Consider the following 26807-nt stretch of genomic DNA (forward strand, 5'->3'; position numbering starts at 1 on the left):
AAGCCTAAACAGATCAGTACGGCATGAGTTGACCGTACCGTAAACCCAAATATATACATTTGTTATATTTTATTCAAGTATTTACAATTACAATGAGCAAAATATATATAAAGCTTTACAATTATGTTTTTATAAATGCCAGTTATCTTGAAGTGTTAGAGTACCTATACATTTTTTTTCCAGTCCTTCGCACCAGAGGAAGTGTTTAAACCCTTTGTATGCCTAATGTTGAAAAAAGCTTTTCATGGCTAGTGTTCAGATATGGCCGGTCCATTTCCAAGGTCCTTTTTACTCATTTCCTCTTGGAACGCCTGTGGCACATTTGATACAGGGATGGTTCCACTAATCACATTAAACACACAATGAGATTTGTTAACGGCACAATGAGATGAATCGCTGTGGCGGAGCCAGATGCCTTGATAGGTCATGTGTATGGTCACCATGGTAACACAGGGTCATTGGAATAGTGGGCCAATCATCTTCCTGTTCCCCTGGTCACTGCGATGCGGTGAGATGCCTGTCTCCAGGCCACGAAAGGGTCTCCTCTGTGCGTCATGAAAATAATTCACGGGCGGCTTTCATGGTACGACAGCGAAATGTATTGAAGGTTACATAAATGTGAGCGATTTGCAGCATGTGCTAAAGTATCATATTTGAGCTTAATCTAATTTATATATTTTCAGTTCTGTAAAGAATCGGAGGCTAAACGCTATACAAAAACAGTGGAATAAAAACCCTGCTTTTCTATGTCAGCCATTGCTCTGTCTTTATGCAGAATGGGAGAATAACATGAATCATTTCTGGGTGTTCTGTAAAGGCATAATCTAGTTTTGCTTTTCAGCTTGTTAGATCTCTGCATGTGGTGGGCTGCTGCCTCAGCCTGCATCGAGTTATTCCACTGGAGGTTTTGTGCGATAACCGTAGATGCCTTGCAGATGGAAGCTTGTTTTTCTTTATCCATTGATTTAGTTTGAGTCTGGATGCAGGGTCTGGACAAAGCAGACATCATTAGTCTTAAATGAGGATTTGGATGTGTAGCAGTCAGACTGAGCCAGAATAGAGAGGATGCAACTCGAAGACTGATGATATTTTTGGCTTTATTTGTGCATCAGACTGTCTCAGAAACAGGAAGCATTCAGTATGCGTGTACTGTAAAATGCTTTAAACCATGAGGCACAGATCGGTTGTTAATGTTGTTTTGTTTTTGTGAAGTGGTAAGCCTTTATGTTGCACTTTCATGAAGTCATGGAAGAATCCAGGGACATGCCTCCTTGTTCATTTGCATGCTTTAAAGTTACAATTTTCCTGTTTGCTGAAACCAGCTTACAGACTGTGTAGTAAAAGAAAGGGGTGGCTCATTTAAGTCACCCTCACAGGTCGGAGTGTTGCTTGGTACCTGTTGCTTTGATGAGAGGTGTTTTTACTTCAGACTGTTTTTTAATTGAGTGAATAATAGGTGAAACTGTCAATTTGACAGCTAATGCGAAACTACTAAATGCATGAGACTGTTTGTCTGGTCACAGGAGTGCTTCCTTTTTTGGTGCTATAATTACATCTTTAATAGAATCCATTGTGAAAGGAGGGATCCATGTGCTAAGCTGTTAGGGGATGGTCTAGTTTCTCAAACTTTTGATCTCTTTAATGTACAATAATTTTAGTGCTGTGAAAATATTACTTTTATTATTGATGCAGCAGAGTTTTGATAAAATGAGTTTTGAGTACACTGTTCCCTCTCTGCGTTTGTGCCAATTCTGTTATGCATGACTTACAATCTTACAAAAGTGATAATAAGTTATTATGCAAAACAATATTAAAATAGTAATATAGACTTAATGTTAAAATATTGTATATATTAGTGTTTCAATTCCCTGTCTGGCCATGTACCACCAGAGTGAGCATTAACAGTTTGAGAAACAATGGTCTGGGTCACTATACTGGGATATAAGGGACGGAATTACTGCTTGGCTGTGAAATGAGTGATGGATTTCTGTGCTTGGCTGTAAGAGAAGTAATGGTTCTCTTTACTGGGCTGTGAAATGAGTGATGGATCTCTGTGATGAGCTGAGAGGAAATGGATGGATTTCTGTGCTGGGCTGAAGTATGAGTGTTGGATCTCCTTGCTGGGCTCTAAGTGGAGAAAGGAAAATGAATCACTGTGCTCGGAAGGGAAAGAAAGAATCACTATGCTGGACTGTAAAGGGAAAGAAAGAATTACTGTGCTGGGTTGTTAAGGGAAAGAAAGAATCACTGTGCTGGGCTGTGAAGGGAAAAGAGAATCACTATGCTGGGCTGTCAAGGGAAAAAAGAATCACTATGCTGGGCTGTGAAGGGAAAGAAAGAGTTACTGTGCTGGGATGTGAAGGGAAAGAAATAATTACTGTGCTGGGTTGTTAAGGGAAAGAAAGAATCACTGTGCTTGGTTGTTAAGGGAAAGAAAGAATCACTGTGCTGGGATGTGAAGGGAAAGAAAGAATTACTGTGCTGGGTTGTTAAGGGAAAGAAAGAATCACTGTGCTTGGTTGTTAAGGGAAAGAAAGAATCACTGTGCTGGGCTGTGAAGGGAAAGAAAGAATCACTGTGCTGGGATGTGAAGGGAAAGAAAGAATTACTGTGCTGGGTTGTTAAGGGAAAGAAAGAATCACTGTGCTGGGCTGTGAAGGGAAAGAAAGAATCAATATGCTGGGCTGTGAAGGGAAAGAAAGAATCACTATGCTGGACTGTAAAGGGAAAGAAAGAATCACTGTGCTGGGCTGTGAAGGGAAAGAAAGAATCACTATGCTGGACTGTAAAGGGAAAGAAAGAATTACTGTGCTGGGTTGTTAAGGGAAAGAAATAATCACTGTGCTGGGCTGTGAAGGGAAAAGAGAATCACTATGCTGGGCTGTCAAGGGAAAAAAGAATCACTATGCTGGGCTGTGAAGGGAAAGAAAGAGTTACTGTGCTGGGATGTGAAGGGAAAGAAATAATTACTGTGCTGGGTTGTTAAGGGAAAGAAAGAATCACTGTGCTTGGTTGTTAAGGGAAAGAAAGAATCACTGTGCTGGGATGTGAAGGGAAAGAAAGAATTACTGTGCTGGGTTGTTAAGGGAAAGAAAGAATCACTGTGCTTGGTTGTTAAGGGAAAGAAAGAATCACTGTGCTGGGCTGTGAAGGGAAAGAAAGAATCACTGTGCTGGGATGTGAAGGGAAAGAAAGAATTACTGTGCTGGGTTGTTAAGGGAAAGAAAGAATCACTGTGCTGGGCTGTGAAGGGAAAAAATAATCAATATGCTGGGCTGTGAAGAGAAAGAAAGAATTACTGTACTGGGTTTTTAAGGGAAAGAGAGAATCACTGTGCTGGGGTGTGAAGGGAAAGAAAGAATCACTGTGGTAAATTGTGAAATGAAGGAAAGAATAACTCTACTGGGTTGTTAAGAGAAGGACATAATTACTGTGCTGGGTTCTGAAGGGAAGGAAATAATTACTGTGCTGGGTTGCGAAGGGACCCTGTGCTTGGTTGTGAAGGGTAGGAAATAATCACTTTGCTGGTTTGTGAAGGGAAGGAAAGAATCACTGTGCTGGGTTGTGAAAGGAAGGAATGAATCAATGTGCTTGTCTGCGAAGGGAAGGAAAGAATTACTGTGCTGGGCTGTGAGGGAACAGTTCATCTGTTTTCTTTCGCTGGTCCTCTTGGATATGACAGGAATTTCTCATGTGAACTGCTATTTCCCTGTGCCTCCACTCGTCGGCTAAAATGAAAAGAGATTGTGTATCAATGCGTGAGAAATAAAGATTTCACAGTGGCTAGATCTTGCTTGCACACTGCAGCATTCATAATGGAGGATGTGGTACCAGTTCACCTTTCACAAACATAATTCTGGAAACATTTGACCCCAGAAGAAATCATCCTATATTCTAGTTAAAGAGCTTTTTATCTACTTTTGTGTTACACATATTCAGGTTTTGAGAGTGAAAATGTTTATTTTTAGGTGAACAGACCCAGTGGCATTATACTGTCACAGAAGTCAGCATTGATCATATCCTTGACTCACATTATAGGAGAGGCTTTAGTGCGGTGAATGCTTTCACTTTCCTTTTGATAAAGTATTTATATGTATTGATGATTTGACAACCACAAGTTTGCCAGCTGTAGCTTGCGATCAGTATCACTTCCGTCTATACATTTTGCACAAAACTCTGAGTCTGATAGCGAATGCTTTGATGCATCCGTATGCACGAACAAAACCAGTGCAGAGTCTTTCACTTAACATTGAAGAATAAGAATGTACAAAAATGTTAAACCCACAGTCTTTCTCATTTAACAACCTGTCACCAGTCTATGATGCACCCCTGCACATAACCAAGTGCCAAACAGTCCACAATAGACATCATTCAGGGTATGACAGACTTCAGAAGCCTGTTTTATCCTGTAAGAAGCTTGTCTCTTTGTTTCGGGGGAAGAGTTAAAGATGCTGCCCACCTCTGTGGTGTATTCAACGTCTTGTTTCTGCTCAAAACTGTCTGTCTGATGGCAGAGCTGAGAATGGAAAGCGGTGACCTGACAAGTGCTAAGAGGATAGAGCTGGATAAAGGACGCGACAACTTTGTTTTTCCTACAACATTTCAAATGCTATTAGATTGTTAATGATAATCTTTAATCCTTAATTTTTATATTTTTACTAAGCCTTGTTGTGCAAGCACTGTTGAGCTTGTGCAGAGGCAGCAGCTTTTGCCAGAGGGGAACTGGAATCCCCTGGTTGGGCCTGGGTTCCCCTGAGGTTTTTTTTCTCGATGGGAGTTTTGGGTTCCTCACCACCGTTTGCATATTGTTTTGCACTATCTGCCTGGCCAGGGGGGCTGCTTTAGAATTCATACTTGTATTAAATGTGTCTCATGTACAGCTGCTTTGTAACAATGAAAATTGTAAAAAGCGCTATATAAATAAAGTTGAGTTGAGTTGAGTTGTCTGTTGTCGGTCTCTTTCTGTGTTGTTAAACTCATTGTAAATCATTCAATCAAGTACTTTTGTAATGTCCATGTACATCATTTGCAGTTTTTGCATTTGGAGTAGTATTTAAAACAAAAGTAAGACTAATTGTGTTTTTGTTTGTTTTCATTTTTTGGCAGCTAATGGCAACGACAGTAAAACGTATAAAGGAGACCGATCTCCCTGTGCCCCCTCCCGTGTCCTCCACGTCCGCAGAGTTCCCATTGAAGTGTCCGAGGCAGAAGTCATCTCATTAGGAATTCCTTTCGGCAAAGTCACCAACCTGTTGATGCTAAAAGGGAAAAACCAAGTAGGTGCCCATTAATTATATAACAAAAAATACGGAACACTTTGGTGGATGGTATGTCCCACAAACATTGTGGCCCTCTTTAAGGCATCACAGCCACAAATGTCGTTGTTTTGTATTTTGGAGTAAGACCTACTTACTAACATTAACTACTGTCTAACATGAAATGAACTAGTATGAAAAGTAACTAAACGCATCAGATAACCTCCTATGTAGGATGCATCTGCAACTCTCTTAGTTTTTCTGGTAAAAAGCATTCAATTTATTTATTTTTTAACAATAAATGGATGTATCTGTTGTGCATATACAGTCAGATACCGGATATCATTTTTTATATTTTTTACTGGTCATTTAAGTATGTGAGGATAGCAAAATAAAGTAAACTGTGACATATTATAAGTAAAATTGATCAAACTTTAGGACCAAATAATTTGTACACTTTGACTTGACCGTGTTTTGCTCAAGTCTTTTTTTATTTAATTGCTAATGCCTTTTTACACCACAGACTGAACAAAATGAAGCATTGCTTGGTGATTGGTTGCCCTGAATTGGTTTTTATCTAATCGTGTACTTAAATTTAACAGCTGACAGCTATTCACCCTTATCCATTATATACAATGTCTATCATTGTTATCTGACATTATCAAGATTAAGTTGTTCTGACACAGTTAAACTCTAAGTTCTTGTGCTATTGTATTGTCATTTTATTAACCATAGCAAATAAACTGTAATAATGTGAGAAATGTTGAAGGTGTCTGAATACATTTAGGTTTGACTGTATGTACTATACAAATTCACTTATATATAAATATTATATAGCTGTATACCAAAATGTAATTTATTAGGTTTTAAGGATTGTGTTTAAGCGATTAAGTGAAGATGTGGTAAATAGTTTGTAAAACTCCTTGTTAGGCTGCAGTTTTGTCACACATTCCTAGAACGCTTAAAAAAATCTAATACCTCACATGATTTTGGATTAAAAAAATTTTTTAACAGTTTTATGCAGTATTTGCGTTATTAAATTTGAGGAAAGTGTCAGACGATTGTGAAGTTGCAGCGTTTTGAGTTTTTCTGCGTGTTTGTTTAGCTCTGGAATTTCGGGATTATACCGCATGAATTAGATCCGAGGTTAGGGAAAACCTGTGTGTATGTGTGTGCGTTTGCAAACTGTTGGTGTAAATAACATAATCAGTCATGTCAGCATGTGGTTTCTGCGGACATGATTTACTCAAGTAAGACAAGTCCTGTAAACAGCAGTACTACAAATTAAAACGTGAAGTCACACTAAACCCACCAATAACATGCTGAGGTCATATTTCTCATCAAAATAACTCTTTATATTTAGCTTCATGACTATAACATTTTTAAATAAATGTATCTTAAGGTCAAGTGTTTTTTAAATATATTTATTTTAATAAATGTATTACTGTAATGAGAATCTAACGGAAATCGCATTTAAAAAAATAGAGGAACATAATGTAGAAATTGCATCAAAATAATGTCATCAACACACGCACAACACACACACAGTAAAATAAAATAAAATATAAACGCTATTGATATAAAGTTAAGTTTGATATTACTTAAATAATAAATAAATGAACAAACAATGAAATAAATAAATAAAAAATCTTGATCTCCATAAAAAAATAAGCAAAGCTATGCCTTTGTAATGGTAGGAAGGAAAGGCTGCTATCAAAAACAATGTTTTTTTTTTGTTATGTCTGAAATGGGGTGTATGGGGTGGTGAAGCAGGGTCCAAATCAGATTTTTTTTCATTTGGCCGGTAATAGAAACTGAAGTGTGTCCTTTCAAACACATCAAGGTCCAGCTAATAACAGAGATTGATAAGAAGAAGAAAAAAACCGCAGTCTCTCGCTTCCTCTCAAGCGACTTTCATATTCAAATGGGAACTAGCATATTTAGACAAGAAAAGACAAGCACATTTCTAATGGGCCTGTTGCATAATTTCTTGTGTGCTGTATGGGTTGATTGGCGCATCAAAAGATTTGCTTCATTATCTGCCTCTGCGTCTATAAATCTCGCTTTTATTTGTGGTGCCTGTTAGGACAAACATCACTATTTTAGGAATTCAAAGTATAACACTTAAAACAAAGTAAATATCTTCATTGTGTTCAAGGTTGGACATCAAAAGTGATGATTAATAAAATCAACAAATGTGATTTTTATACTGCTTGTTGGTTACAATCTTTTTTCACATTTTCAAATGTGAAGAGATTTAGGTTTTTATTATTTGTTTCTTTTGAGCCTTCCATTGTAAACTGTCAGACATAAAGTCGTATTAAGCGGCACATTGGTGCTATTAGTGTTATGACATTGTTATCAGAGTTTATCACTTACTGTTTGTTCCTCTTTGCGCTCTAGGCTTTTATAGAAATGGCTTCTGAAGAAGCAGCCATCACCATGGTCAACTACTACACCGCAGCCACGCCCCACGTCCGCAACCAGCCTGTCTACATCCAGTATTCCAACCACCGCGAGCTAAAGACAGACAACCTGCCCAACCAGGGGGTAAGAATCCATACTGTAATATCATCTTATCTGCACATACTATGCCACTCCTAATCTATAATACCAAGAGTCATTAGCCAGGTTTCCATCCAAACGTGATGCAAATCTTTTTTAAGTTCGCAATAACAGAAGGAAAACCTATTGCGAAATTGGTGCGTTTCACCTCAACTCACCAATTAACACCTCAACCGAGTGTAAAAACTTTTTGCGAATTAAGGCTTTGTTCGCATTTAACTATTTTGAAGCTGCTAGCGTCTGTATTACATTATAATCCGATGGGGTAAACGTGTTTTCATGAAAGTGCAGAATGCTTTTTTTTTAAACGGCATCGACGTCTTCTTTCTCTGCAGCTCAGAGCATCTTTTGTTGAAAAAACAAACTTTTTCACAGAACCGATGACAGAGCAAGTAGCCAGACCTGTCGATTCCAAAACAACATGCGAGGAATTGGTCGAGCAGGATTAAGCTTGAAAGAATTAAAATGGCAGTTGTAGTATAGTTTTGTATATTAAAGTTAAATTTGAAACTTTTTCCATGTCAAAAAAGAAGTCAAATGTGAACATAGCCTTAGGGCTTTTATTTCGAAAATTGGAATTTCCATTGATGGAAACCCGGCAATTGACATTAATTTTGAAATTATTTTATAATCTGTTTAAACTATTTAAATACTTAATGGTTTGTTATTTTAATAATGCATTTCTTTGCATTATTTTATACAACTTTACGTTTTGCCAAATATTTTGTTTAATGAATACTTGTGTTTGGTCCATTTTGTACTAAGCACCTCGTAATTTCACTGTACAAATATGCCCCCTCAGACATCACTTTCTGCAACTACTTTAAACAACTACATAAATAATTTGGAACAATATTACATTTCAGTATATTAACAAAAATACAGAATTTGCATTATTTGCATAAAACTGGGAACCTGAATTGATGTGCGTCATTCTTGTAGAGGGCTCAGGCTGCTCTCCATGCTGTCAACGCAGTGCATTCTGGGAACATGACTTTGTCTGGGTCTGCGACGGCCAGTGACGGTGGTTTGATGCCTGGACAAAGTCCTGTGCTTCGCATCATAGTGGAGAATCTCTACTACCCTGTATCTCTAGAAGTGCTGCACCAGGTAAGACTTCAACACACATAATATATGCAAATCTTAAAAAACTACAGCATCTTTCATGTGATTCACGTTTCAACTTTCCCCGACGAAACTATACTGGCTCTGATTTCATGTTTTTTTTCTTCTCCCTACCATAGATCTTCTCAAAATTTGGGACCGTCCTGAAGATTATTACCTTCACCAAGAACAACCAGTTTCAGGCCTTGCTGCAATACTCAGATGCAATGAACGCACATCACGCCAAACTGGTCCGTTCCATAACAGCCACGAAAAGCTTTTCTCATTATCTTCTTCTTTGGCTTTTTCTCTATGAACTGGAAAGCGAAGGCCACAATACCGCAACCATTTGGTTAGCTAGGAATCGCTGTGGTTCTTTTATAGAGACAAACGGTTCAGTTATGGTCATTCCTCAACAACACTACCTCGTCATCACTCTTCTGTCCCCTATATCCAGAGCTTCTGTACAAATCATAAATACTCTGTATTTGGCATGGGTACCAGTTGAGACCTGCCTGACATCCCCGTTTCTGTAGTTTTCAGTGCAGGGCCAAAAATGAGATAAAGCGATGTCTACGACAGGAAAAACCAGTTCTCAGTAGACCGCACAAATCAAACGCCCCCTGTAATTAATATGTCACCATTGAGGTTATCTAATGAATGCCAATGCAGCTCACCCTGAAAAAAAAGAGCTAGCAAGTAATTACTCCTCTGGTCGGAGGGTGTTATCTATTGTGCGCCTGCCATGTTACATTGCCTCTTTACACAAAGAGAGTATTTGTTAGTTAGCGGGGGGTGGTGAAGACAAGGGTCTTTTTGGAAAGGAGGGATAAAGTCCCCCCCAAATTTTTTAAGTTGCTAGAATGCAGATGCACATTATATCTTCCGTATTTTGGCAGGCAAAATGTTAACCCTCGTATTTCAAAGACATGCATTCAGGATGCACATATTTATGAACTAGCTTTTTTTTCTTGTGGTGTTTGCCAGCTGTACTTTGGGTGGTCGCCAGAGTCATGTCGTTGATAACACCACGATCTAAGTAGAATTTTCATTTATTGACTTTCATTCATACGCATGCGAATGCTGTAGAAACACCAGAATAGAAAGTTCATGCAAAGATTCTTAACATTTCTGCCTGTTCCAAAGGTCACGTTCTACTTGCCTACGAATTCATATCATTTGAAGATGTAAGATCGCCACAGCGTGACATGTTCATAAAATCTAAGATGGAGGAAACACTGATAATAGCCATATTGCACAATCCCCTATACAGTACACAAGGGTCTTAGTCGACATCATGAACTTAAAATTTGTATGACATTCTGCTTCCTAAATGAATGCATGTATTAAGTAAATTAATACATTTATGTAACCATAGGGAATTTTTCATGTTTTATTGTCCGGAAAGTAAAAACGTCACATTGCCTGAGTAATAGTAAGCCAGAAGGTATCATTTGCATTGATATCACAAAAGTTGTGGGAGGAATTATGTGTTAAATGGTTTGGTGTTTGTTTAAATGCCCAATACTAAGTAGAGTAAAAGTAAGATTGCTTTTCGGCTTAGCAGTCGTCTCATATAACCCAAACTTCATAAACTGAGTCATGAATCAGGCTGCTGTTAGGATTAGAGTTACGCAGCCGTGCACATTTGTCATCTGGCTTAAGTTCACTTATTTGGCCCCGTTGGAGAAGTTTTGTTCACATCGGCTTCATCTCACCAAACCTGCCCTAGAAGCGACACACAATAGACTTTCAATAGAGAAAATGTTCATGCTGGATTAGGACTACATCATGTTCGATGAAGCTCTTGTTTACTTATACTGAACAGTTTACTTTATGCAGTAATTTAACGTTCATATATTCATTCCTAAGAACAGGTTCCTGTTAGATGGGAATTATGGGATGTCTGACCTGAAAAAGGCATTAGAGTCACCATAATGGCTGCTATAGTTGAAAACCTAAATGATCCTTTTCAGATCAAATCATGTATTTTGAGGTTTTGTGGTTTGTCTGTCGATCGGGTTTGCTTTAATTCAACTTTATTTTTGGTCTTTGACCTCTTAGTTGCGATCCCAATCTCATGGAACTCTGTTTGTGTCGAGTTTGGGTTTCTTTTGTTTGAGATATTGATTAACAGACAGAACAACTTTGATGTTATGGTCTGGTGTCAATAAACCCAAACGTAATGAATCACAGCAGATGTGATCAATGAACATTTGCTGGAATAATTCACTGTTTAAAGTGTGTAAATACATCAATTATTGCCTTATTATTGTTTTAATATCACGAAATGTGTCAAGAACATGAGCATTGGTTACACAGGTCATACTGCATGCCTACATCAAATGGAAAAATGGTTATATTTTGCTTTGAGAAAATGAATCCTATTTTTATGCATTATGATATAATAGCATGACACCCTGTGTTTTTAATATGCGCCTTGTTAGTAAATCTCCCCAGTTCCACTCCCATCGGCACTTTATTGCCCTGCCCCTTACTCTTTTACTCTAAAACTTTCATTCCTCTCCTCTAGTTTTCTTTCCAATTCCAATTAAGAATAGTGAGTTTCATTACATTTTTATTACTGTTATTGTTTTTATTTTCAGTACTGCGTTTAGGCGGTGTCTACCAAAGCCTTTTTTAGGCGTATTTTTTTCAATTGTTTGCAATGGAAGTGCCAGGCTCTTAAAAGCGCCAGCAGCTGTTGAAGCGCTTCATTTTTATTCCACCTCCCCAATGTTAATATTTATTGATTAAACAAACTATCTGGGAATTCAGACAACATTACTTACAGCAGATATTCTGCATCTTAGCAACCGAAGCATCTGTCGAGGGCCGACAGCCGGCGGTTTCTGAAGAGCGCCGGGTGTTGGCCTTAAGAGCCACAGTGCTTACATTGACTCTCTCTTATATTTTGAGAGTGATTCATTGGCCAACAAAAAGAAACCGAAACATGAAATAAGACCGGTTTTGAGTAGAACAGGAACATTTTTTTTTACATTCAAGAATACATTTTATGGGTCAAAATGATTGATTTTTCATTTATGCAAAAATCATTAGGATATTAAGGAAAGATCATGTTCCATGAAGATATTTTATAAATTTCCTACCCTTAATATTTTAAAAGCTTTATTTTTGTGAGTGGATGTCCTGCCACATTGCCTCTGTTTAACATCTCAAAGGCAATTTTCTCAATATTTAGATTTTTTGCGCTCTCAGATTCCTGAGTTTTAAACGGTTGTATCTCAGCCAGATATCGTCCTATTCGAACAACTCACACATCAATATAAATCTTATTTATTCATCTTTCAGATTATGTAAAAATCTAAATTTCGAAAAATTGACCCATATGACTGGTTTTGTTGTCCAGGGTCCCAAATGATATACACAGTTTTACGACGTCTTCTCTTCATAAACGACTATTTCCTATTTCTTCCTATTTATCGTCATCTGTTGATATGTTGTTTGTCAGGCTTTGGACGGGCAGAACATCTACAACGGCTGCTGCACGTTGCGTGTGGAATTCTCCAAGCTGACCAGTCTGAATGTGAAATATAACAACGACAAGAGCAGGGACTTCACACGTCTGGACCTTCCCTCAGGGGACGGACAGCCCACGCTAGACCCCACCATGCAGACCGCTTTCGGTAAGTATTTACCTTAAGACAATACCAGAATGCATAGGGGCGAGCTCAGTGAAAGACGCACACACGCTGATGTGTGCGTGGCCGTGGTGGATGTAGAATGTGGTAAATTGGCATTGATGAACACACACCATCTGTTTTAGCTCTGAGGAAGTCCTTGTCCCAAGATAAAGGATGTCAGATTTATTTTTAATAGATAAGGATGCATAATAAATGACTTGGAAAGCTGATTAAATATACATTTTGTTGTTTGGCATCAATTAGTTGGCGAAACTTTCGCGTCGATTCCCATGTCTGACGAATTCGTTTAACACACAATGTCTGTTTAAATGCACGTTCTGAAGTCCTTAAAACTGAAGTTAAAACCTTAATACATTTTATTAAAAACACTAACGATTAGAAATACCAGCGTGACAACACACACACCATAAAGAAACGCGCTTGCTCTTTCCCACACGGATCGGTTTGTTTGTGTGTTTTTATTACATCGCTATCTGCAAACAGGCTATGAAAGGGCACACCTTATCGCACATGCACACAAAGTTACGTGGGCTGGACAGCATTTGGCGACGAGTAGATTTATTATCCGTCTTTCCTTGTAAGCGTGTGTGCGCGGTGGAGGTGATTGTTAGGTGGGTGGAAGATAACTCTGACCGTCCATCCACACATCTCTAGCTGTCTCCCATTCTGTAAATCACTCGCTTTGTCTGAAGCGAGAGGCGGTGTGGATGCCGATAAGCCGAGTGTGTGTGTGTGTAGATCAGAGCTGATGTATTGGTCCGGGGTGCAGGCAGTAGTCTCAGGGGCGCACACTGACGTCACCAGACACCCGCTAAAGCAATAAAAGGTGTTAAACAGCAGCTTTTATTAGACCCCTGAGATTTTTTCTTGCGCAAACACCATCATGTTGGAGTATTGTCAATATGACAGCGTCACAGCAAGGTACAAAAAAACGAAAAATGATCATTTTTAATGTAACACTTTTCCCGAATAATGCATATCATCGTTGTCTGGTATGTGGTTGTGGTCAGATTTACAATACTTGTTGTAGTGACCCTGTGTGTGTGTGTGTTTATGTGCGTATGTATGTACACAGGGGCTCCTGGGATAATCTCCTCTCCATACCCCGGGGCTGGATTCGCACCCGCTATTGGTTTTCCTCAGGCAGGTAAGATTTCACAGCGTCACACAGTCAGTAATGGAGTCAATGCTCTGTGGCTCACGACAGCGTTCAGACTCAATAATTGGAAGAATTACAGTATAATCACATGAGCCACATCGCACTCACATGTGCCCGTCACAGCTTCAGATTGACACCGGCAAAGTGAACAAACACACACGGCTATATTGACATTTGAAAGCATAATGAGGGATACGCTTTGAACATTACAGACCCGGTAACATTGACGTTTTTAAACGGAATCAACAATACGCTTTGCAGTGTGTTTTGGCTTAGTTTGCACGCCTTGTTTTCATTGATGTGATCAATCATTTCAATTGACGAGATCCTGCATTGGTTTTCAATGACCGGTTTTGTCATTGTGGAATCATCACTGATACAAATAAATATTAAAGTCACTTTGGAGGAATATTGTGCTGGTTTTAATTCAAGCCCTAAAGACAACATGAAATATTTTTTTCCCATTAACACATTTTAGCGTCCCGACTAGCCGACATGGCAACGTTAGCTCAACCAGTGGAGTGATTTAGGGGCGGGGCTATCAGTTTAGCTTGGCCAATTAACAGAGAATGAGCATTAAAAAATAGAGAAAAGAAAACAATTAATTTTTTCAATTCAGTTATTTTTGTATTTCTGTTTTTTTTGGATGTTAGCGGCACAAAAAATCAGTTAGTTAAAATCTGTTTTAACTGTTTAAAACATATAATGAAAAATATGGTTTTATTGTAAACGTTGTGTTACATTTTAAAAAGGAAAAATAATATTAACCAGTAATGCCGTGGTCGCAAAAGGATTTCCGTTCTTTTGATTTACATTCATTCACATGCGTTTGGCCGAAAATCCAAGCTGGTACAAAAATAGCATTTTGCTATGTTGCAAATGTCTGGTGGTTTGGTTTGGTGGTCTCTCACCTACGAATTTGTATCACGTGACGTTGTGTGACCAGAAATGCCGCACACATCCTGAATCTGTAGCCATAGCAATTCGATCAACCCCTGTTGGCTGGCTTCATTATAGGTCATAAACCCCGCTCCCATCATGTACACGAATGGGAATCACGTCAATTGCACAACAGATATATTTTTGCCAAAGATGGTTTTATGTCATTTAAGTTGAATTTTTTCACGCTGTATCTTAAAGTGTTCATTTTTCGAATAAGTTTGGTTTTAGTTAGTTATGAAATGTTATATAAAAGGACGTGGTAATGTGATTTCTTTGTTTGCGATTAAGTCATCAGGGAATATGGGCGGGACTTTAATACCAAATCACGCTCACCACTGTGCAGACGTCATTGACACAATATGTCAGCAGCCAAATCTCAGACATTTTGGCTTCATTTTCCAAAATAGAAGTCAATGCAGAGGTGTTGTTCCTCTTTTATATGGTCTATGTGTGTGACCATTTAAAGATTGATACGCCAACGTGACATTTACGAGTGTTAGGCAATCCTGATAATAATATCGCACAAACCAAAAAGCTTTAACATAACAAAACAATAACAGTGCAAATTCGTCGGAATCCATGATGTGTAAATAAAAAAACCTGTTTTTATTAATAGTTTTCCTGGTGTCCATATTTGCATTGTAAACGCAAATGTGACAGAATTTAATTATAATTATAATTAAATTAATTAACTAAAACAATGTCACGCCCTACATTATTGCCTGTAGTGTATTTGTATTGGTCTGTCACAGAGAAATAATAGAGCTTTGGGAATGGCATTTCATGTTGTCTTTAATTCCCAATGTACGGGGCTTCATTTTCACCCTCCTGACCTTAACCTGTGCTGACTTCATCTCAACCCTAGCATCCAATTTAACTTGAATATCCCAGCATGCACTCAGCATGTTGATTTAAAACAGTATCACAACATTACTCAACCTTGTGTTGTTTATCTTCTAACAAAAGCAGCAACAGGTGGTGAAAATGGACGATTGTTCTAGAGTGTCCTCTCCTCTCTCTTAAATCACCCCTCCTCTCTCCTTCTCCCATCCCCCCTCCCCTCCTTCGGCTTTGGCCCGTAAGGTCTGTCCATGCAGACGATGCCTGGTGCTCTGGGACCTCTGACACTCACTTCATCCGCAATGGCAGGAAGGATGGCCATCCACGGCATGGCCCCCAACGCCATCCACTCTGTTCTCCTCGTCTCCAACCTCAACCCTGATGTGAGTTTCTGTCCCCACCCCCAACACCGCCTTCCTATAAAGGCCAGGTTGCCTGTAATTGACACACTGATGTCAACATATATCAAACCAACCCTTCTATGTGAGCCCTTTGTGTGGACAAATTGGATTACCAAGGCATGAAATTGATTGTAGGGATTTGAAAGGCTGACATTTGATGATCTTTAGGGAATATTTTTCAAAACAATTATTTTTAAGCATTTGGTGGACACTTTAAAAAACGGCCTACAATCGTTCAAGGTATAGCCAACATTTGATCGGTTTTGTGCATTCTCTGAGAATGTCCTTCCATATTTTTGTGAGTTTTATTAGTATGGCCTTTAAATAAATGCTTTAAATCGAGTTAAATGTATATAACGTAATTGAATAGACATTGTGGCTTTTAAAATTCAATATATTGCTTGTTTTATTTGCGTATTTGACATAAAGTGTCATTGGCCTACAGCCTAATATAAAGTGTAATCGCGATTAATCCATCCTAAAATAAATGTTTGTGTTTATAGAATATATATGTGTGTGGCTCGTATATTCATATCTATATGTGTTTATACATAACAAATATCAACAGAAATGTATATACATTTATAATTAAATATATTTATACATAATGTATATTTCTTAATCATATACATGTATGTTTGTGTATCTATACACATATAAGAATACATGCCACACACACATTAAACGAACACAAATATTTATTTTGGATCGATTAATCGTGATTCAACGATTTGACAGAACTAGCTACAATATCACATAGTTTTGATTTCTTTGGATGCTTTTAGTCACAGCATAATTCTTATAGTTACAGTTGTGTTATTTTATAAAACGTTTCATCGGCGCGCGCCCCTGGACTGCAGTTAACATCCGGTCTGTGTTTGTTTATTAGTCTGGATAGTTTCTAATAATATAACTACTTATATTTAATTAAATTTACGTAAATATTAATATATATTTTTATCGTATTGTATGATAATTGTAATAAATGAACTATTTTTTTAATTTTGTTGTATGTTAATGCTATTAAAAAAACTATTTGTCGAATGGGTCCTGTAGTTTTGTCGCGTTTAAAGAAACCGTATGGTACATTGACATCTAGCGGTTGAGCCTGGTATCGCAGTCTAAATACAAAATATTTTAGAGACAAGTTTAGCCAAGTAATGGTTCCTCTCGGTTTCTTTTGCTTGTTTTCAGAAATAATGTGCAGTTTATTGTTTGTGAATGTGTACCGGAAGTTAATTGCAGCCCACGAATTGTTGCTTTGAAACATTATTTTTATAGTTTTTTTTATAGTTTTGATGAGTTCTGTATTTAGGACTGGATCACTTACTCTCAGGACCTGAATGACTTTACTTTTTCCTTGGGGAAAAGAGTGTTACAAACATTTGCACAACCTACACTGTAAAAAAATCTGGAAAAACAGAAATATACCGTAAAATATTTATTTCCTGTAAAATTATAGGATTTAAGGATAAATATTAATTTTGTTGTCTTGTTCAGTAATTTGATCGTTTTTGACCGTATTAAAAAAATTATCTATAAAAAATTAATCTTTTTAAAAAACAAATATTTTCTTTTAAGACAGAAATAAACTTTCCCTTTACAATTACATCCCACCCCCGCTTTTCTTGTAAATTTACTTTTTATGACTGTGTTTTAAAAAAATACATTTAAAATCTGTGAAAAAAAAACAGAAAAAATCTGTAAATTAAAATTTTTTTTACAGTGAAGATAATGGCGGAGGCTCAAGCTGATTTTCAAAAGTGAGAGATGATCTATTATATCCCACAATTCTGATTGACATAAATGACCAATCATACTATCTCACACTTGGCCAAACCAGGGAAACCTATAGTTCACACGTCATAAACCAGCTCTTCATATGTCTCCTTTTGTGTTGTACTGAAGTAACACAATCACAGAGGTTTAGAATAACATGAGGGCGTGAAAATAATGACGCCATTTGTCATGTTTCCGTTAATGTTCATACATTTGTATGCTAATTTCTTTCAATTTCTTTTAATGCTTAAATTTTAACATTGAGTCATTTATAATGCTTCATCTCTTGCAGAGTATATCCCCACATGGACTCTTCATTTTATTCGGTAAGAAATGCATTACTCTTCTAGATTAGAAAGCAGGAGAGGGCAGCCAGCGAGCGATGACACTATTTTCTTACAAACACACAGCTGGGAGATGATTCACAGATAGCATGTTGTGTCTCCCGTCATATGAATGTTAGAAATGCTGAATATAGCGCACACACATGCTCGGTATTATTACCCATGAAATTTAATAACTGTCAACAACAGAGACGGATCTTAGCGGGGCAGATATCCCTCAAAACCTCCCTCCTCTCGCCCCCTGCCTTTAATAATAAAATATTGAGATTAGCAGATAAAGTGTTATTTACTGTAAATTGTGTCCACGAGCACAAAATAAGGTTTCTTTCTCATCCCTGTAGGAGTCTACGGAGATGTTCACAGGGTGAAGATTCTGTTTAACAAGAAAGAGAATGCTTTAATACAGATGGCCGACGCCACACAAGCTCAGTTGGGTGCGTCAAATCTCTTCCTCTTGATAGTTTTACTCATTCTTTTATCTGCCGTATTTATCGATGTAAGCTTTGGTTGTATAGAGCTACAAAGCAGTGCGCTTGTAACTGGTATATGTAGCTGGTGCGTATAATATTTATTCACCTTATATCTTTCAACTGAATTGTTTCTTGCATCATTTTACAATATAGAGTTGTATGAATCAAAGGTGCAAATGAAAAGAAATGCTACATTTTAGTTTAATGTTTTAGCTAGTGCCATAAAGGCTTCTACTATGTAGCAGTTTAACGTCATGTGTTTAGGCGACATATACTTGAACACATTTTCTGATTGTTTGGTTTTAAAGCCATGAGTCATCTGAACGGTCAGCGTCTGTACGGTAAGGTGATCCGTGTGACCGTCTCAAAGCACCAGACGGTTCAGCTCCCCAGGGAGGGTCAGGAGGATCAGGGTCTGACTAAAGACTTCAGTGGGAGTCCACTCCATCGCTTCAAAAAACCCGGCTCCAAAAATTTCCAGAACATCTTTCCCCCCTCCGCCACTCTGCACCTCTCGAACATCCCGTGAGTGATGTCACCGACACATGCACACATACCTGCATGTGTCTCTCCATAGACGTGATGACTTTACTGTACAAACTGTATATTCTATTCCTTACCTGTAAACCTATTCATCACAGAAAACCTTCAACATTTTTATTTATTTAAAAAAATCAAAATTTTGTATGTTTTTAGGACACAGGAGGGTCTTCATTAACTGTGTTTTTATACATGTGTCATTATCATTACCAAATATACAAGTACACACATACAGGAATATGTCCCAATTTATGACAAAATAACAGATCAGATTTTTGACAGATTTATTGTACATTTCAAATTTCATTATTATTATTTTGTTTATACAGATTAAAAATATATTTTTATAATTCTAACCCTTCATTTGCAGTAGTTATTTATTTCAGATAATTTTTGCGTTATATAAATTTTCAAAAATATTATTTTTATATTACTATTAAAACTTAATTTTATGCATTATTCACATTAAATAGGCCTGACTAAGTGAACTGACTTTTGCTTGCTATCTGTCAAGATTGCATTGATTTATTTTTTTGTCCTTTTCATACCATCCAGGCCCTCCACCACAGATGATTTTCTGAAAGACCTGTTTGCCGGTTCTGGGTACACTGTCAAGGCCTTCAAGTTTTTCCAGTAAGATCATTTGTTTTCGTTCTCGCCTTTTATTTATCCGGTCAAGGTTAATGAAAAGATATGTTTTGTTCGCAGTGCATGTGAAGGGTCATCTTGTTCCCTTTAATCCAAGACAGAAAGATAAGGAGGAGCTGTTTTGAAAAGCCTCTGAAGGGAATGTTATAAACAATGTCTGTAGAGACAAGAAAAGGAAACGTAATAAAATCTGACCAGTGGATCTTAAAGGAATAGTTCAGCAAAACACATCCGTTTAAATCCTTGACATTTTTTGACCTAACAAGACGAAAGTTATGTTGCAAAATGTCCAAGCTTGGATTTTTCGTACAATGAGTGTGAACAGTGAATGCAACTGTCTCCAGTCCCCATCCACTTTCATTGCTTACAAAATCATGAAGTTCCTTTTGAGTTACTTTCAGAAAATAAAGGCATACAGGCATATTGTAGTTTTATTACCTACTCTTGATGAAAGTTGTCATTTATGGGACGCTGTTATCCAATCTAGAGTAAAGTTCCTTTTGGGAGGAGCCTGACTTTGACGTTTTCCTGTTTGATTGACAGGAAGGACCGCAAGATGGCACTGATTCAGCTGGGGTCGGTGGAAGAAGCCATCCAGGCTCTTATCGACCTCCACAACCACGACCTGGGAGAAAACCACCACCTGCGAGTGTCCTTCTCCAAATCCACCATCTAACGCCCCCTTCACTACAAACACACCCTCACCCTGTATCTCCCCATTCCAGCCCATTTAACTTCACCGGTCGGACCGTTTCCCCGAGCGAAACTAGTACCGGAACTCGATAACATTACAGACATTAATGGGGTAGTTTTAGATATTTTCCCCAAAAAAGTAAAAAAAAACAAAAAAATAAAATGACAGACTACTGCAGAACTTTGCGGCTGAGAGGGCTTGACTCTCATGCAACCAGGGCTAGAGACACACGGGATGTCCGTGACCAAGCGTGATGTTCCCGGAGGCTTCAAGGAAGTAAACCCGCGTGTTTCGACATACGCACAGGAAGCTCTTCGTATCTCGTCGAAAGCATTGGAGTCTGACAGCTCCTGTAGCCAAATGGCCTTGTGACCCCCTGACCCGAGTGAGAGCGGAGCCTCTTCCTCTGTGCCTCCCCTGACACCCTCGGTCTCATTGGCTGTCTCGACCGAGCATTCCACTTTGCATTTCCTGTAGAACACGTTGGATGCAAAAAGGTCACCGTGTGAATGTCGATGACGTCTTTACAAGGTGCTGCTGGAAAACGAAATCTGTAGCGACGGGCTCGTCCTTTTCCTCTGAGTAGCATTAAAACACACGAGTGCTAGAGAGAACGAGTTGAGTTAAAATACAACGCAACAAGCCTTTTGTTGTTTCTCGGTCGACTTGTAGACAGGCACCACGGGGAATGTTGTAAGCATATTTGTTTACTGTGCAAAGACGAATAGCCAGACAGTAAGCATCTGTGAATAGATAGTGAATGGCGTGATTTGTTATTTTTTCCTCGTATAATGGAAATTTTATATTGGACAGACTAGCCTTTCATGGGCTCTCTGCACCTGCGACGCTGTCAGAGCACGTCTCCACCGCGAGTCCCTTCAATCGTGTTCATCTGAACCAGAGAGACCTTTGTGAAACACGCAGGATCATTCCGGAAATTTTACGGCCAGCTGTCAATCCTACTGGAACACTCCAATCAGCAACGCCCAGCCTGACGGGAGGCCCCGCCTCCTCCCAAGTGAAATTCTGAATGTGAATGGTGTAGCCCGTGATCTAGTTGGGAAATGATTTCCTACATACTGTTCCCCCTTTTCTCTATAAGACCAGTCTTTCTCTTTCCATTCGTTCTGTTTTTCTTCTTTCCACACGGGGGCAGAGGATGGTTCTGCTCTTGTTCTTCTGTTCTTCACTCATTGGCTCTCTTAGCAGCCGTATCTGCTTTGCAGCAACAACCGTCGCAGACGCTCTCTTTTGCCTTGCAGTCCCAGACTTAATGCCTCTGCATATGAGCAAACCAAATATTACGAAAGTGAAAGACATTCGCTCTCTTCCAAAATCTAGTGGCTGACTCACTGTCTGCCTGCCGCCTATGTAGGCAGCTGCCTTCTAAGACCGCGTCCTAACCAACATTAAACCTCTTAAGTAACAGAGTGTGCATCATGTAAACAAATTTAACATTTATCTCTGAAACAATAAACTGAGAAAAGAACAGCCTCATTTGATAGTCATTACTTTAGTTAAAGTTTCTACAACACATATTTACTATGGTACTATAAATTCTTAGGTTACTTTTGCATCTACTATGAGCAGAATTCATGTGTAAATAAATGAACGTTAAGTTATAAACATTTATTTTTATTGTAAGTAAATATATATATCCAACTGTTTTTCGATAAAAATATGATTTCAATAAAATCCCCCAGGATTTTTATAGTCTTAAATTGGAGAAGAACTAAAGGGCGCAGGATTGGTCAGTAGTGCTTTTAAGGCGGGGTCAGCAAACAGTAGTTATTTCTAGTAGAATTAGACCAGAATTTTTTTTTATACCAAATTTCTTGTTTTCTTTCTAAATTTACTATTTATTACGAATATTTATATCTTATTAACATTTTAATTTCCTGGAAAAAACAATATATTTTTTGCATTCATTTTAAGAAAATGAAAACAGAGAGGTCTTTTAATTTTTATTTATTTTATATTTATGTATTTTGTCTGTTTAACTGGCAAAACAATAACAGTCACTTGGATAATGTGTGCCTTGTACAACTGAAATGAATGGCACAAAATATATAAAAAGCGACATTTATTTTTATTCGATCTGATTTTTTTGAACATTTAACTACAACAAACCTTGTATGACAATAAAGCTAGACAAAAAATAACACTTCAAAGTTATCAAAATCAAAATGATGTACCATTCAATAGGTTTTGTTTTTAATGTTTCATTAAAGTGTCACATAGATTTTTCTATTTGGCTCAATTTAAAGATTTTTGCATTTATGTACCAACATTTATCTCAACTCTTGGATGAGTTGGATCGCAATGCATTCTGGGATTACCTTCTAGCAAAAAGAAGCGTCGTTTCTAGATTCCGGCCTGGACACTGTTACATAGCAGGCAGTGTGAGGTCGCCTACCGTTTAAAATGCACTTATGATGCCTTAACGTGCTATGTAGGTCGGCAGCTGCACTAGATTTTGGAACAAGTGTGCATATCCAGAAACTTTGCGTGCGTGTCTGTGCATCAGGACTGCCTGAGATACAAGCGAGGTGTTAACTCATTTCACAAAGATCAGGCCTTAACATTCCAATGAGGTTTACCGTTGACCCGTTGAGTAGCATCTAAAGAGAGCAGCTTTTGTGCCTCTTTCCATCTTTAAACAGCAGTCCATTAAAAATCTGCATAATGTTGACGTGGATGCAAGGCAAGCGACAGCGTCGTTTTCTATTGGACGGATTTCACCCGAAGCGTTTTGAAACTTCGCTTTCACTTCTCAAAAGAAATCGAATTTTGTTGAAGTTTACAGTCTTAAAGCAACTATTCAGGTCTGTATATCTTAAGGATTGTCAAGATTTTTTCAAGAAAAAAAGTTACTTATTTTTGGTAATTTGTTCTTTTTTATGGAAGAGGAAAAAAATCCAATTTGAAACCTCGTCGGGTTTTTGTACCACTATAATCATTCAAGAAATCATGGTGAAAAAAAATCATATTTACAGTGTATTTACCTAATTTCTTATTCCGTGCCTTATTATGTGTTTCATAATCCAATAGGTTTTAGAGATTTGACCTGAAATATCTTATGTACTATTTTGTGGGATTGGTGAAAGGGTTGATTTTATTTGATCTTTATTTTGATTCGTTTTGTTGTGTAGCTCTCATAGATGTGTATTTTATGGGGATTCAGTACCATGTGGTCTTAAAATGATGTGCGACGTAAGTTATGATGTATGGTGCTGTGAATGCTCTTTTCATTTTTCTCGGTTAGAAAAATGAAGGATGAACACAAATGTTCAGAGTTAATGCTGTGGGCCTCTATTCTCCTCACTGCTGTAAGCATGTGTGTGTGTGTGTACATGTGTTTGCATTGTTGCGTTGCGTTGTTACATGAGGACTTCGTGGGACGAAAAAATCCTCCAACTTTGAAATCAGAGTTTATGGAGATTGCTGTAGACTTGCGTATTTGTATAATGCTGTGAAGCATATCTGTGACGTTTGAGTCGGAAAATTCAAAGACCTTTTTTAACACGTTTAAAAGCATCTTGAATTATGTTATCTGAAATTTGCTTAACCATCATACTTTGAATCGAACATCTAGTCAACACAGATGCAGACCAACTTGAATGGCTTTTCCAAAATTCTGTAGTTATTTATAAGTATTTATATAAAAACACTTTCAAAATGAAATGCGGCATTTTCTTGCTTTTCGCGAAATTGCGAAAAAAGGCAGTTTCACACCAAGAACAATAAAAAAGATTTGAAAATAATTATACATGTATTAGGATCACACCAAAACTATTATTTACAAGAGGAACAATCTCATTGGGATCTTTTTCAGACTTTTTTTCCAAATGATGTACGATAAAATCATATCCAGTCAGAATCCATTTAAACGCCCGCGCGCATTTAATAGCTAGCGCGAGTTTAGATTAAATGTTACGTTCTCGTTATGTGAACAGGACATGAATGTGTTGACTAGAAAATTTACAAAATTATAGAGTCTGGGAAAACCCTATACATATGTAAACAGTTTTCGTGAAACTTAATCAATCTAAATATCAAAAGTGCTTAAAGAGAGACGGAGAAGCCCACAGCATCCACTCTGACCTTTTGCTATTGTGCGACAAATGATATGCCTGAGATCTCCAGTTGTGTGTTTTGAAGTTGTTATGCTTATTTGCTGTATCTTATAATTGATTATTTTTAAGGGGTTTCATTCTTGCTGTCGCGATACTTATTTGTAATATTCTTTCTTCTTTCATTTGTTTGTTGTTTTTCTTTATTTTGATTGTAAGAAACTGGTTCAAGATTGTTGTCTGTCACACTGCCTGTTCACAACAGCAGTTGTGAGTCTGTAGTGTCCACTGATGTATGCGCAGGGGAGCGCGAAAGCTCCCGTCACTAAAGGTCAGGTGCATCGAGCGCGTCGCGAAGTTGAAATATACGCGCGGCCGTGCAGCAGAACGACCGCGAATCCGGCTGCGACGCTTTTTTATTTATGAACAGGAGAAAAGCCAGTCTCCATAAACGCATCGCAGAAGTCAGACGACGCCTCATAACGTTCATTTTCGATCCATGTCTTGACTCAGGCAACCACGTTCCGCCGTGTCCTAAGACACGTTTTTTTGTCACGGTCACTCAGACAGTTACATGTAGTTTTTCAAGGTTTTTTACTACACAAGTCACAAATAATGCAGGACCAAAGTTTATGTGCCTTTCATCTAGCTTATTTGCAACTCATTTCCTGGCTGTATATCAGAAAACGTCAAACTTTTAGTTTCAGCTTTCGGTCATTGTTACGAGAAGTGCGTGTTCCGCTGTATGTATACGTTTATGGTTTCGCTCCAAACTCAGAAGGTCAAGCCATATCCCTCGCAACCTAGTCTCATGTACGACACTGAATGTGTTACGCGGCCCTTATAGATTCATTTGGACAGCCTCACGCTTTCAGTATTTCATCAACGGATTCGGATAGTTCATAATCTTGACGGAAACTTCGTATGACAAGGCACGGTTTCGTTATTCTTCTTCATACATAAATACCTTAAAAAAAGCTTTACTCGGAAACGTGTAAGACCATAAACCTCTCGAAAAACCAAAGGACTTGAATTGGAGACAATGCAGCACTATTTAGATGCAACCGACATCGTTTCATATTAATTTCATCGCTGTATTACGACCCTCACAATCTAAACTTCAAATTTCAGCCATGATGCTTTCTATTTTCTCATGTACTAAATTGTTCTGTGTAATTTGCATTAGCTGGAGGTGATCAATTCAATTAGTTAAATGAGGCGTCGGTCAAACGTAAAGGCGCGTACAAAAGTGCCCGAGTCCACCTCTGGACGTCCGACACGCGACGATTTAGCTAATTTATAGTTTTTAACGAATGTTTCACTACCAAAATAAAACAAATGCTGTACATATGTGTTCCCTTTTCTTTTTGTTACCTGGCCAAAAAAAAGGTTTCGGGGAACAAGATACCAACACACCGAGCTGGTTTTTATATTTATGGACAGGAAAACACAATTTGTCTTCTGTATTTTGATATCATACCAGTACCAGCTTTTATTTGTAAAGCAGTTCATGTGACGTGTGAGAACTTGGGGTGAGACACGAGTGTATCCAGTTTATGGGTTTGATGTAATAAATGCAAATAGAAGATAAACTATTAAAGAAACATATTTTCTAATTTCTGCCGTGCATGATTGAGTGGAGATTTGATTTGTATTTTTGGTAGAAAGTATTTCTTCTTCTGTTCATGAATGGCTTATTATTATTATGCATAATCATTATTAGAATTATTATTAATGCCCACCCAGCGTCTCTGCTGACGTTTTCCTAATCGACTTTAATTGTAGCATGCCTTGAATAAATGTCATGACACCTGTACTTTGCTTTGTCCTCTGCGTCTTCATGTCTTTCCTTCCAGATGTGTCCTAAATCCAACAGACCTCCTTTCAGGTCCAATACTCGCAAACACAGGTTCTGCCCGACAAGACTAAATTGGTGATGTGTGTTTTGTACGAGTATTGGAATTGAGGTCTGGTTTTGTCGTTGGCTCTTCTTCTAACCTGTGCTGCTTTTAACTAACTATCTATTCATTTCCTCTGCTGTCTGCTGCTCTGTGTCTAAACCTGCTCCACTTAGCGCTGTCTTAACCCAATGCAGACAAAAGCACATTATGACCGACCTGATCTGACGGGGATTCGTAACTATTTTACGAGGTGGCAAATTTGTGGTGAATCCTACAAAAAAGTTCAAATCTATAATAAAGCTCCTCCTCTAACCACACCCCAAAGCTAACATCACTGATGCAAAAGCAAATCGTATTAAATGTACGAATGCGATTGTTCGAATTCATTAGGCACTTCGTGAAACAGTTATGAATTCCCATGAGATTT

At 38.0% G+C, this 26807-nt stretch overlaps 1 protein-coding gene across 6 annotated transcripts in view; it reads left to right on the forward strand.

The window, feature by feature from the left end:
• The window catches only part of ptbp3 (polypyrimidine tract binding protein 3), a 53535-nt gene extending 27440 nt beyond the window's left edge, over positions 1–26095 (forward strand). For all 6 annotated transcript variants that reach the window (XM_056737541.1, XM_056737536.1, XM_056737538.1 and 3 more), the window contains 12 exons: positions 5107–5276; positions 7659–7805; positions 8763–8930; positions 9065–9175; positions 12397–12571; positions 13665–13736; positions 15774–15913; positions 18003–18036; positions 18396–18488; positions 18833–19049; positions 19620–19697; positions 20256–26095. In XM_056737541.1, the coding sequence (XP_056593519.1) occupies positions 5107–5276; positions 7659–7805; positions 8763–8930; positions 9065–9175; positions 12397–12571; positions 13665–13736; positions 15774–15913; positions 18003–18036; positions 18396–18488; positions 18833–19049; positions 19620–19697; positions 20256–20388 (1538 nt within the window). In that variant the 3' untranslated portion in view covers positions 20389–26095. The remainder of the gene's footprint in view (positions 1–5106; positions 5277–7658; positions 7806–8762; positions 8931–9064; positions 9176–12396; positions 12572–13664; positions 13737–15773; positions 15914–18002; positions 18037–18395; positions 18489–18832; positions 19050–19619; positions 19698–20255) is intronic.
• Positions 26096–26807: the final 712 nt, after the last annotated feature.

The sequence above is a fragment of the Triplophysa dalaica genome, chromosome 22, assembly GCF_015846415.1.
Source record: "Triplophysa dalaica isolate WHDGS20190420 chromosome 22, ASM1584641v1, whole genome shotgun sequence".
NCBI lineage: Eukaryota > Metazoa > Chordata > Actinopteri > Cypriniformes > Nemacheilidae > Triplophysa > Triplophysa dalaica.